The sequence below is a fragment of the Solanum pennellii genome, chromosome 8 (genome assembly GCF_001406875.1).
Source record: "Solanum pennellii chromosome 8, SPENNV200".
In the NCBI taxonomy this organism is placed as follows: domain Eukaryota; kingdom Viridiplantae; phylum Streptophyta; class Magnoliopsida; order Solanales; family Solanaceae; genus Solanum; species Solanum pennellii.
In genome coordinates, this window is record NC_028644.1 from 58,168,865 (window position 1) to 58,181,501 (window position 12,637).

The 12,637-nt window shown below is 31.6% G+C and overlaps 1 protein-coding gene across 1 annotated transcript; it reads right to left on the reverse strand.

The window, feature by feature from the left end:
- Positions 1-9,600: 9,600 nt before the first annotated feature.
- LOC107028045 (vacuolar-processing enzyme alpha-isozyme-like) lies at positions 9,601-12,073 on the reverse strand. Its single transcript, XM_015229100.2, has 9 exons — positions 11,855-12,073; positions 11,446-11,610; positions 11,090-11,246; positions 10,918-11,003; positions 10,653-10,837; positions 10,476-10,524; positions 10,205-10,402; positions 9,920-10,126; positions 9,601-9,824 (listed from the first exon to the last, which is right to left on the reverse strand). Exons 1-9 carry the CDS (start codon positions 12,020-12,022, stop codon positions 9,687-9,689), a joined length of 1,353 nt encoding a protein of 450 aa, XP_015084586.1. The 5' UTR covers positions 12,023-12,073; the 3' UTR covers positions 9,601-9,686.
- Between the last annotated feature and the right edge of the window lie 564 nt (positions 12,074-12,637).

Sequence of the window (12,637 nt, forward strand, 5' to 3'; positions counted from 1 at the left end):
CCCCAAAAAAATAATAATTTTGATTTTGAAAAATATTTTCAATGTCATAAATTATTTTTTACTCTAGTAAAAATAAAAGATGTCTCTCAAAAACATTTTTCATTAATAAATCAAACACAAAATCATTTCTAGAAAATATTTTCTACTCACCAAACAAACATGAGAAAATAAGTCCAACATCTATTTGTTTTCCAGGAAAACATTTTCTAGGAAAACATTTTCCATGTAAAACATTTTCCTCCATACCAAACACACCCTTAATCATTAACGGAGTTCAACGGATAGAATGGGTGAAGATGCAAATGAAAATGACCTCGCATGGGACACTGAGATCTGCATTGTATTCTCAGAAAAGGGAGAAGAAGAGAAAAAGGTTGGAAGTTTAATTTTCTTTTAAATTTAATTGTTTTTAAGCAAATTCATTGCTTTCACTCGCTTTTTAAAATGTGAAACCACGCGCTATAATTGAATCAACAAAATAATGTCACATAATATTGATCAATGATCAAAGGGTTTAAAAATCTCATTTGAATAGAATTTAAGGGTTCAGTTGGCAAAATATTAAGTAGAATGATCTAGAATACAAACTCATACAAGTATAAAGGTCCATTGGACTATTTCGCCATGTAATGTTGAATTTTCATGTCTCTCTTTTAAGTACATTTTTTATCTTAAAAGATTTATGTTAATTTTAAAAATGTTTAATACTAATTAATAATATAATATAGAACAAAATTACTTAGATTGATACCTTTTAATAAATAATTACTGATTTTAGCGATATTTTTTTATTTACTACCATTTATAGCAACGCTATGTTAAACCTGTAATATGTATTAAAAGTGAATTATTTATAAAATATATATGTATTATAATTATTTTTAAAAATATATTATGCTTGATTGAAAAGAAATCGACACATTATTGTATTATAAATGTATTAAAATATGTAATAAATATATTATTCATCAATAAAACTTGTAGTATATGTAAATAATAAATTATTTTTTGAATATGTATTAAAATTGTATTATAAATGTATTAAAAGTGATCAAGTTAAAAAATATGTTATTACTATAAATGGTAAATATTTTCTACTATAGTATATTTATGTAAGTTTCCTATAATATATATACACAATAATTTATTTTTAATACATATTTATTATTAATAAACGCGGTACATATTTGACGAATATATAAACAAAATGTCACTTTCACATTATTTTTTATGTTTTTTGTTTTTAGGATAATGCACAAGTACCCCCTCAACCTATGCCCGAAATCTCAGAGACACACTTATACTATACTAAGGTATTATTACCCCCTCAACTTATTTTATTAATATTTTACCCTTTTGCCTACGTGGCACTATCTTGTGGGCCCAATGTTGGTTGACTTTTTTATTCAAGCTAGTGCCACATAAGCTGAAAAGGGGTAGAAAATTACTTATAAAATAAGTTCAAGGGGGTAATAGGACCTTAGTACAGTATAAGTGTGTCTTTGGGATTTCGGGCATAGGTTGAGGGGATACTTGCGCATTTTCCCCTTTTTTTTTGGATAAAAAGGATATTTTATATATAATATAATATAATTAAGTGGCTACAATATCACAAGTACCAGTGATTACAGATAGGTTACCAAAACAAACTAACTTATTACAAGTACTCCTAGTAATTAGTTTGGGATAATGCACAAGTACCCCCTCAATCTATGCCCGAAATCTCAGAGACACACTTATACTATACGAAGGTCCTATTACCCCCCCTGAACTTATTCTAATAATAATTTTCTACCCCTTTTTGACCTACGTGGCACTATCTTGTGGGTCCAACGTTGGTTGTGGTGCTACTGCTTGTTCTTCAATTAACTTAAGCAGTTGTCCTTTCTCTAATTTTATAGCTTGAACAATTTCATTTGTTGTCAATAACCGTCGTTTTTTATTTTCCAAGAATGATAATGATCCAGTTTTGGCATATGTCTTATGCTTTTTTTCCTTTTTGAAGACTCTTTTTGACTCATGACTATCCAAATCTGTGTAAAAATAAGACATAAGAAGCCTCTTAGTGCAGAATTTTCAAAAGTGAATAACATAATCAATGAAAGTTAGAAGAACAAACAACAATAGGGTCAGTAGTAGCTGAAGCATATTATAAAGAACTATGCTCCTTTTGTTTCTTATTTGAAAAAAAATGTTGGTCAGTGGATCACTTTTCAACCAATCAACAAGAAAGATTCTATCTTGGGGAAGAGGAATAACAAGCAATGAATTCAAGCTGAAGAGGAATAACAAGCAATGATAGAAGATGCAAAGAGAAGTATAACATATAAATAAACAAAGAATCTTAATAACTAATATATCTATAGTACCAACATTAGCAAGAAAATATTCCAGAACAAATTAGCAAAAATCAAGCAACTAGCAGTAGCAAATAGGCAGAAATCAAGTAGAGTGCAATCGACATTCATACTTTATATGATGCAACTCAAAAAGGAATTTATTACACACTGCATAAAAATATAGAAGAGACAGTATTGAACAAGTTCAGAAGATCCTTTGTCAATCATCAGCTTCCATCTAATCCCAATCAGTATCATCAAAGTCATCCTCCTCTTCAGGTGTTTCCATAGCTACATCTTCTGAATGTTGTGCTAGGGTAGGCAGATAAATGATATCAACAAGGAGATCTTCTCTCGACCATCTAACATCTACATCAAGTACTCTTTCTGATGAACCAATGTCATCGTTAGTCTCTCTCCAAAATGTTTCTTTAATATTAGGACAATTCGCTTCCTCTAAATCATATAAATCCACTGGAACTTTATGTCTTGCATAATATACATTTTTCTCAATTGGGTCTTCCACATAAAAAAAATTGATGCACTTGAGATGCTAGTACAAAAGAATCATTTGTGTTGCATTGTTTATTGAAGTATACCCGAGTCAACCCATATTCATCAACTTCGTTATGAAATCAATCACATTGAAAAAGTACAACACTAAAGCAACCCCAATAATAAATCTCAATGATATCCTGAATAATTCCATAATAGATAACCATTCCATCGATAGGATTTTGGTCCCTAGCGCTAGCAAAACTATCTGTTGATGCTGACAAAGTAACTCCACTATTCTGAGTCTTGCAAGGGACATCCCGTGTCTTTGTATGAAATATATATCCATTAATGAAATATCCAGTATATCTTTTAGCCACAAAATTAGGTCCTTTAGCTAGCCATCTTAAATGATTGGAAACTTCTATATTTTTAACTTTATCCCTAAACCAATCACTGAATTCTCTACTATGGATTTGTGCTTTTATCCATGTATTTCCTCTGGTAAGATTATAAATTAAATTCTTATGTTCCCTGCAAGAATGATATGCAATTTAAACAATGTAAAGTACATTATCATAAATATAAATGATGCTTAGAAACAAATGACTATTTTATCTTACTCGATGAATGTCTCTACTTTTTCATCTCTGGTATTGAACAAAATATATCGATGAGCTTCAGACTTCTCATGATTCTCCATGTTAAAAGTCTTTCGTTTGCTTTTATTTATACTTCCGATTTGATGACCTGTCTTAGGAAATAAAGATAATGCATCACCTTCCTCTATTTGATTGTCCTCATCATCCTCGGTTTGATACCTGCTAAATGTTGTCTTCACCTTTTCAGGTAGGTATCTCGAAATAAAGGTCAAACAATCTATAGCTGAAAAACCCTCTGCTATTGCCCGTTCTGGATTTTTTCGATTACGAACAAGCCCCTTGAAGTTACACATAGTTCTTTCAGTAGAATACATCCAACGCAAATGAGTCGGGCCTCCAAGCTTAATTTCATCCACTAAATAGATAGGAAAATGTGTCATTATATCAATAAAAGATGGAGGAAAAAACTTTTCAAGCTCACATTCTATATCAATGATTTCAGCCTTCAGCTTATCAACAATGCTTGTTCTTATAACCTTACTGCATATGGCTCTAAAAAAATCCCCCAACCTAATTAAGACCAAAGACACATTCTTGGGCAGCACTTTTCTAACAGCAACCTGGATCAAGTAACGCAAAATGACGTGAGCATCATGGCTTTTGTATCCTGATACTTTCATATTTCAACTTGCACACGACTTGATATATTAGAGGCAAATCCTTTTGGTAATTTGCCATCTTTTAAAACAGTGCAAAATAACCTTTTCTCATCTGGTTTCATAGAGAAACAAACATTAGCCAAATGAATATTTCCAGTATCACAATCTTTTACTAGTTGAAGCTCTTTGCGTATCCCCATCTTATGCGAATCATAGCGAGAATTTATATGATCTTTGGACTTTCCAAGTATATCTAATAAATTCCCAAGCAAACTGTCACAAATATTCTTCTCTATGTGCATCACATCAAGATTGTGCCTCAATTTGTTGGTTGCCCAATACGGCAACTCAAAAAATATGGATCTTTTTTTCCATGGACCATCATTCTTTCGTTTTCTTTTATTTTGGTCCTTCCCAAAAACATTATTGAATTCACGAAGTTCTTCAAGAACTTGTACGCCTGATAAGGGAGTAGGTGCAACTCTATGCTCCTCTTTACCATTAAAGGATTTTTTATCTCTTCTATATGGATGATCATGAGGTAAAATTGCTCGATGACCCAAATAACACATCTTATGACTGTGTTTGAGATATTGGGAACAAGTATTATGATTGCAAGTGGGGCAAGCCCATTTTCCCTTGGTACTCCATCCGGAAAGCATTGACAATGCTAGAAAATCACTAATTGTCCACAATAAAGATGCACGCAATATAAATGTTTGATTAGTTACAACATCATATGTTTCCACTCCCACTTTCCATAGTTCCTTCAACTCTGCAATCAGTGGTTGTAAGTATACATCTATATCATTTCCAAGAGACGATGGACCTGGAATAATCATTAACAACATTATATACTCCGACTTCATGCAAATTCATGGTGATAAGTTATAATTCATCAACATAACTGGCCATGTGCTATGGGAAATGCTCATAGTTCGAAATGGATTAAAATCATCGCTTGAAAGACCCAATCTAACGTTATGAGCATCACTAGCAAAGTCATCAGTATGCAAGGAATCAAAATCCTTCCAAGCTTCTCCATCAGCAGGATGTCTTAAATTTCAATCTTTGAGTCATTCAATATCATGCCATCTCATAGCTACAGATGTTTCAGAACACATGAATATGCTCTGAAGCCTGGGCTTTGAAGGAAAGTACCTTAAAACCTTTGCTGGAATTTTAGTGACCTTATTAGTCAAGTCCTTCCATCTAGATAATCCACACACTGAGCACTAGTCTAACTTTGCAGTGTCATTCCAGAATAACATGCAATCGTTAGGACATGCATGAATTTTTGCATAATGAAGACCCAAATTTTTATCATCTTTTTTGCCTTGTAGAAAGACTCAGGTATCTGAGCAAAGGGAAATGCCTCTTTTATCAAGTCCAACAAATCTGAAAAGGCTACATTACTCAACTTGTGAATGCATTTAAACAAGTACAACCGAATGTGAAATCCAACTTAGAAAAGTTCTGACACCACGGGTACAAGTCTTGTTTCCCTTCTTTAACTAATTTAGAGAATTGTTTTGCATCTTCAGATGGTCCCTCTCTTAGTACTTCATGCCTCGGGTCATCCGCTACATTTCTAAAAGTATCTTGAAGTAGTTTATCAATACCGTCTTGTCTGCCGAAAGTTTCATCATCATTGGTTGGATGCGGCGTATTTCTTGAGGAGAACCCTTCTCCATGGAAAACACATTTGGTGTATCCATGAACAAACCATGACAAATCAAGTGATCCTCCACCATATTTCGACAATGCCAATAACGATTAAAGGACTTCTTACAAGGAAATAATATTTCATCTCTTTGAGAAGCTCGTTCAAATGCCTTATCCAGGAAATCATTAACTCCATGGATATACTCATTAGTGGAACTTCGGAGATCCATCCAACTTTTATCTCCAACTTCCATTTAATATCCTATGTCACATGAGAAAAACATTAAAAAAAACAATTCATGAGTACAAGCACTATGAACAAAACTTTACCTTTCAAAGTTTGAAGATATTCTTGTACTTTTTTGTTTCTATCTAAATCATGATTGTAAATTATCTAATTTAGGTCATTAGGTAAGTGAAATTTAGTTGTATAACCTATATTTTACTTGATCATTTAATTCGTCAATTTATTCTATAGTACATGGTAGGTACTGCCTTACAACACAGAAGAATTATTATTATAAATAATAAGGTAAAATTAATTCACAAAAATGATAGACATGTCCTGATGAGATCATTTTAGATCACTTTAAACTACTAACCAAACAACAATACATAACATATATTTTACTTGATAGTTTGATTCCTCAATTTATTCTATAGTACATTGGTATTATGCTTTAGCTAATACTGATCATAGAGCTAATGAGTAACAATAGAATAAATCCGGTGACTCATCTATTAAGTGATTTTTAACAATTAGTCTTATCTTTTATCATCTTTTAAAAGATTTTATTTATTATATGTTATTCTACCTTTTCAAAAGTATTTATATTCTTTCAAATAAACAGCCAATTCTAGATATTATATTAAATTTGAAGTCCCTTATTTTCCAGAAACAAATTTCTGAACAAGTCTTGTATATAATTTTTTTTAACTTTTGACTTATAAGTTACTTTTTACAAGTCCATCTAAATAATCTTCCGAATGAATGAATGACAGCGAGATAACTATCTAGGTAGCACAAGTTACCATGTTGGAAGAGAGAACTGGGTAATTTATCATGGATATTTGAAACAAAAATAAGAAAATCTGATACTTAGCTACAACATCATCCAATTTACTATAACAAGAGCTAAATTTCATAAAATTCACTCCCAGAAGAAAGAATGAGACAAATGGCTAGGGGGAAGAAAGAGGGATGCATTTACTTCATACCATCAAGAAAACTAAAAATGGCTTAGCCACCCAAAAACATGAGAAAACTAAAGCTAGATAGATCACCTTTTTAGGATAAAAGATACGATGTTGGAGTTCTACAATTGTAACTTCTACGACTCCTTAGGTGAGAAAGAACCCTTATTATAATAGTGAACAAGAACTCTTGCTTGAATATACCATTAATCCTGATGAGATGTGCATATGCCCTATGGTTTAACTCACAGTGGATTCCGTGCCTGAATGTAATGTGCAGTTTTGAATTCAGTTTGATTAGATGCATCTTGTCCTTTATCCTACACCTACTGCATTACTTTTGTAAAGAAGGCATCTGTCCATTCAATTGGAATTTCATTTGTAGAGGTATACTCCAATTAGCAATATCCAACTTATCTTCCTGAAAGTCAAGTTCCACATAGGATACACATACAACTACGTTTCTAAAGGCTACTTTCATTTCTACTCTTTGCTTCTGAATCAATAGCATGTCGACTCATGCAAAGGGTTAACAGCAAATAGGCAAGTCAAGCAGTAAAGCAGTAAAGAAGTAAATCCACTTAGAAAGGCACTAATAGCTGTTCTTTGTGTATTCTCTGTTTGTTTGGGATAACTCCAAAAACCAGTAAGCTTGGGCAACATTCATAATGATATGAAAATTAAATTTCACAATAATAACTTCAAACATTCGATCAATGCGAAATTTAAGTTCACATAGATAGGCCAAACTCAAAATGCAAATCAAAATACCCAAAGCCCTAGGACAAAATTACCTACAAAACAACAGTTCTTTTATAAAATTGAAACCCAGCTTCTCAATGATTTTTTCACAGAGTTATAGAATCTTCACAAAATTTGAGTTACAAAGTCTAAACTACAAATGGATTATGTATAACACACCTAAATCAGAACAAATAACAGACATTTCAACAAACCTTTTTGTTATTCTTTACAATTTTTTAGAAGCCCCTTCAATGGAATTTCAAATTCTAAAAAATAGTACATCTAAAACGAAATAGAGACAATGAGGACTTAGAAATCACCTTAAAATAGTACACCTCTTTATCTAGAAGCTTAATGTTGAAGAAGACTACTTTCGGAGATGAATTCCACTGAAGATGAACACTTCAAATCGACCAAAATGACCACCGTAGGAGAAGCTAAATGTTTTTTTGTAGAAGATGGAGGATTCACCGAAGAAGAAGACCACTGATTCTCTTCACCGAAGCTCAAACATTGTTGTGAAAGATGAAGGAGTCACTGGGTTCTGGAAATTTAGAGAAATGAAGTGTTTAAGTTTTTTGGAAATGTATTTTAGAGGACTTAGTTCACTAAAATGAAAAAAAAAAAAAAGAAAAGCAGGACACAAACTAAAATAATGGAGGAAAATAAAATTTTCACATAAAATTCGTGGGTTGGGCAATTCTTTTTTCGTTTTCACTTAATCAAACCGTTGCCACAGACTATTTTTTTGCCACGGTTAATAAGTGTGTGGCCATAGATTCTTTATTGAGGTGATTATATAGATGATGCCACGGTTTTATATGAGAAATTGTTCTACTAGATCTAAGGATATATTGCAACGGTTATAACTGTCGCAACACATAATCTATTGCCACGGTTGTAAAATTGTTGCCAAATAAGCATTGCATTAGGTCAAATTTCTAGTAGTCAAAGAAGAAAACATCATACTTTTGTAAGATAATTTTTTCAAACTAATTAAGTTCTTTTGGAAGTATCTCTTGAAAATTTGATGTGGGTGGAGGTTGAAGTTGGAGTGGTGGGTGGCGGAGAGGACGATCTGGTGGCTTGTGGGGTGGAGGTATGGTTGCGGTTGGGGTGGAGAGGAAGATCTGGTGGCTGGTAGGGTGGAGGAGTTGTAGGGGTTGGGGTGGGTGAGGGTGCATAAGGAAACTGGGTGGGGTGGGGTGAAGAAGACGACGGGGTTGAGCACGGGGTAATTATTTTTTTCTTATTGTTTGAGTTTAAAATGACACATGTCATCAAATCTGTGGCCTTCTTTTCTACTCAAAAGTCATTATTTGATTATTAATTATATATATATATATATACCACGTATCTTTATTTGATTCGTCACTTCGACACATCATCAGCAAGTGTATTACACACACTTTTATATTTGGGTGATTGTAAAAAAACGTCAAAATGACACAATAGAACCTTACATAAAGTGTCTAAAATGAACAAAGTCTAGTTAGAGTGTCTAAATGAAAGTTAGTGCCAATTTAGGGGGTCACCGATGGATTAGGCCTTGTATTTATAAAGTTTTAGCTATTATCATCATTAATTTTTAAAGTTAAAAAGACTCACTAGGTGACTAAAGCGAGACTTCCTCTCTCAAAAGTCCAACAAAAATTACTCATAAAAAATATTACTGATTTTATAGTTTGTTTAATTTTTCTCTACCTCATCAATGATTACTGAAACTGAACTTAAAGGCCTTAACTTATTTTCTTTTCCATTTAACATCAATGAACAATATGTGTTTGGGTTGGGTCATTAAATATATTATTAATTAAGCTGCAATTTTCTTAAAATGAGTGACCTAAATTAAGCTACAATATATACATAATCATCAAAGCAAACCATGCATGACTTAGCTTATAACATATAAATATTCATAAGATCTATTAATAATAATGAAGTTGCTTAATACAAGTTACATGATCAGTAATTAATTTATTCCTTAATTAAGAAGAACATGTTTGTTTAGCAGCTGCATCCATTTGGTCCCTTTGAATTCCAGCATTACACATATTAGCAAATCCACGGACGTATTTTTTACCATAGCTAGTCAATGATCCACAATGCGACTCAAATATCTTCACCTGTACATCAACATCGTAATATTAATTTTTGTTATATTGTCAATGTATATATGATCGTTGTTATTATAACATATAGACGTGTAGTATATACTTACAAAGGATTTAAGACAATCCCAATCATCAACAAGGGGTTGTCCAGCAGGTCTAACAATGTTGAGCACTTTTTGACCATTCTCAACTCCAAATAAAATTTGTCCAATATGTTTTACACTCTTGTCTACATGTTCTCTTTTTAATATAACTTTACTTAGTTTCCTATAAGCTTCCGATTTTCTTCTAGACCCTTCAGGAGCATTCTGAAACTGTAAAATTTTGTCGTATATTTAAACATTGTTTTACGTAGTTACAAAATTTAAAGTGATGTAAGATTAATTAATCACCTTGGATATGAGATATAAGAGTTGAACATCGCGTTGATTAACATATCTTGAGTTTGAGGCGTAGTTATTCTTGGTAGAAGTATGTGTTGGGAAATTAGAACCCATATATATGGAAAGAGCATCCTCATGTATATGTAAATCACCATATTCCATCATATGGGAACCTTCTGTACCATTGTTTAACACTCTTTTACGAATCTGATCGAATTCAAAAAAAGATAAATCCAACGACAAGTTAGCATTTATAAAATTAACAACTATGTGATCTTACTCGTTGATACTGCTTCTTCAAGGTTTCAACTTGTCGATCCTGCAATTCACTGATTTATACAAATTACGAAGTATAGTTTAGTTTAATTTGACATATAATATATATCATATTTTTAAAAAATTATTTTGTTCAATAATAAGCATGTCAAATTAAATAATGTAACAAACATATACATACCTATTCTCTAGCCAAGAAACACTGAACAAATCTCCCAAACAAGTAGTTTCATAACCTTTTGGGGAACAATATGTAGCAAAACTATCTTCATCGGCTTTTGATGCAGTCGTTACATAAATATTCAAACCTTTATAAGGAAGACCTTCGAACATACTTCCAGATTCACAAGCTTCCAGATAAAATACCTAATTAATTAAAAACCTACGTTTATTATCCATACATCGATCATATATGCAATAACATACATATGTATATATACACTTACCATTTTTTCGTAAGTCCTAGAAGCATGTTTTTTCTTCAAGACCTCATTTAGGTCCTTGGCATAAATTGATGGTTCTATAGGCATATCTAAAAATATGACTAAATTAGATTAATTAAATACTTTGGTGAACAATATTTTGTTTTGGTTGGAGTAAGAAATTAAAAAACTTTACCAATTACACCAGAACCACCATGATCAGCATAGTAAATAAAAATATAATCATTTGGACCACTGTTTACAACTTTTCCACTGCCTCCAGTTAGAGCACTTTTGTTTCCCAGGACAACACCATAAAAGTTTTGAGCATTACAATGTTTTCCTGTGTAATCCTACAAATATAAATCTCATAAAAAAAATTAATCATATCTATATACAGTCACATTAGATTTAAGTAATTAATTACAATCAAAGAGTGGAATTAGAAATTTAAATATGAGTTTGGTTGAATTCATTAATTTTTGCTCAAATATTATATGTCAGTGACACTTAAAATCGTCACTGTAAAACTCAGAACTCATACGTACGTACCTTGGGTACTCCGTTGTACACATCAGGGCCATGTGGCTTATTTATGATAACTCCAGGTTTAGGATTTTCAGAATGGTAAGCAATGTCATCATACATGAATACAACAATGTTTTCATCTTTTAGACCGCCTTTTTTCAGTAATTGATAAGCATGACATATATCAGCCTGAAAATTTGTCCGAATTAAGAAATTAATCCATCTTAGAAACAATTTTTTTAGTGGTTTTGCATACAAACTTATGTCTTTTCATTACTTTATTTTTAACCATAAGTTAACTTATTCAACCTTAACTATCTTTTCGACAAGTTGGGTCTCGTGCCTAGGGAATATATGAAACGTTTTCAATATTGATTCGTATGAAATTAGCACGTGTATTATCACATTAATATTAAATATATGTAGATATTACCTGATGTCTGTAATTATACCATTCACTTGATCCAGCTACTAACACAGCCCATTTAGTTCCAATTGAATTCTCATGATCTTCAAAAATACTCTCTATCATGTTACTACCCTCAACTAGTACCACAAAAAGTGTAATTAAGAATGATGCAACATTAATTTTAGCAAACATTTTGAATTTTAGAAAGTAATTATATATTTTTGCAGCTTTAATTTTGATTGGTGATGAGTTAATCCATTGAGTAACACAAATTAAATTTATAGAGTTTTCTAATTGTCTTATTCTATGCGGTGGTTATGAATTTAAATATGTCAAGTTGTTAAACTTTTCCACATTTGTTTTCTCTAGAGTAAGATCTATATACTCCCTCCTGTCCATATTTGTTAGACACTTTTTGTTTTACATGATAATTAAGTGATTATTAATATATTGATCAATTTTACTATTTTGCCCTTTATTCATATAATTAGCCTCTTGAAAAAAGAAATTTTAGATCTTCAAAATAAACTCCCAAAGTCATAATAATTGTAGGGGTAAAATAGGAAAAAATTAATTAATTTCATCCTAATATAATAAGTGATCAGATAATATGAGATAAATATTTTTAGTAACATGTTCATCTAATTTAGAAAGGTGATAGTAATATAATTAAGTAGAAGTATTACCTTGTGGGGTAATTAGTCTAATAATAAACGTTCATCAATCATATAGCAAAGAGAGTTGTTAGAATTTGCCTACTTATTTGAACAAACAAACGACATTATATTTAAATGGGCAAATAATTTA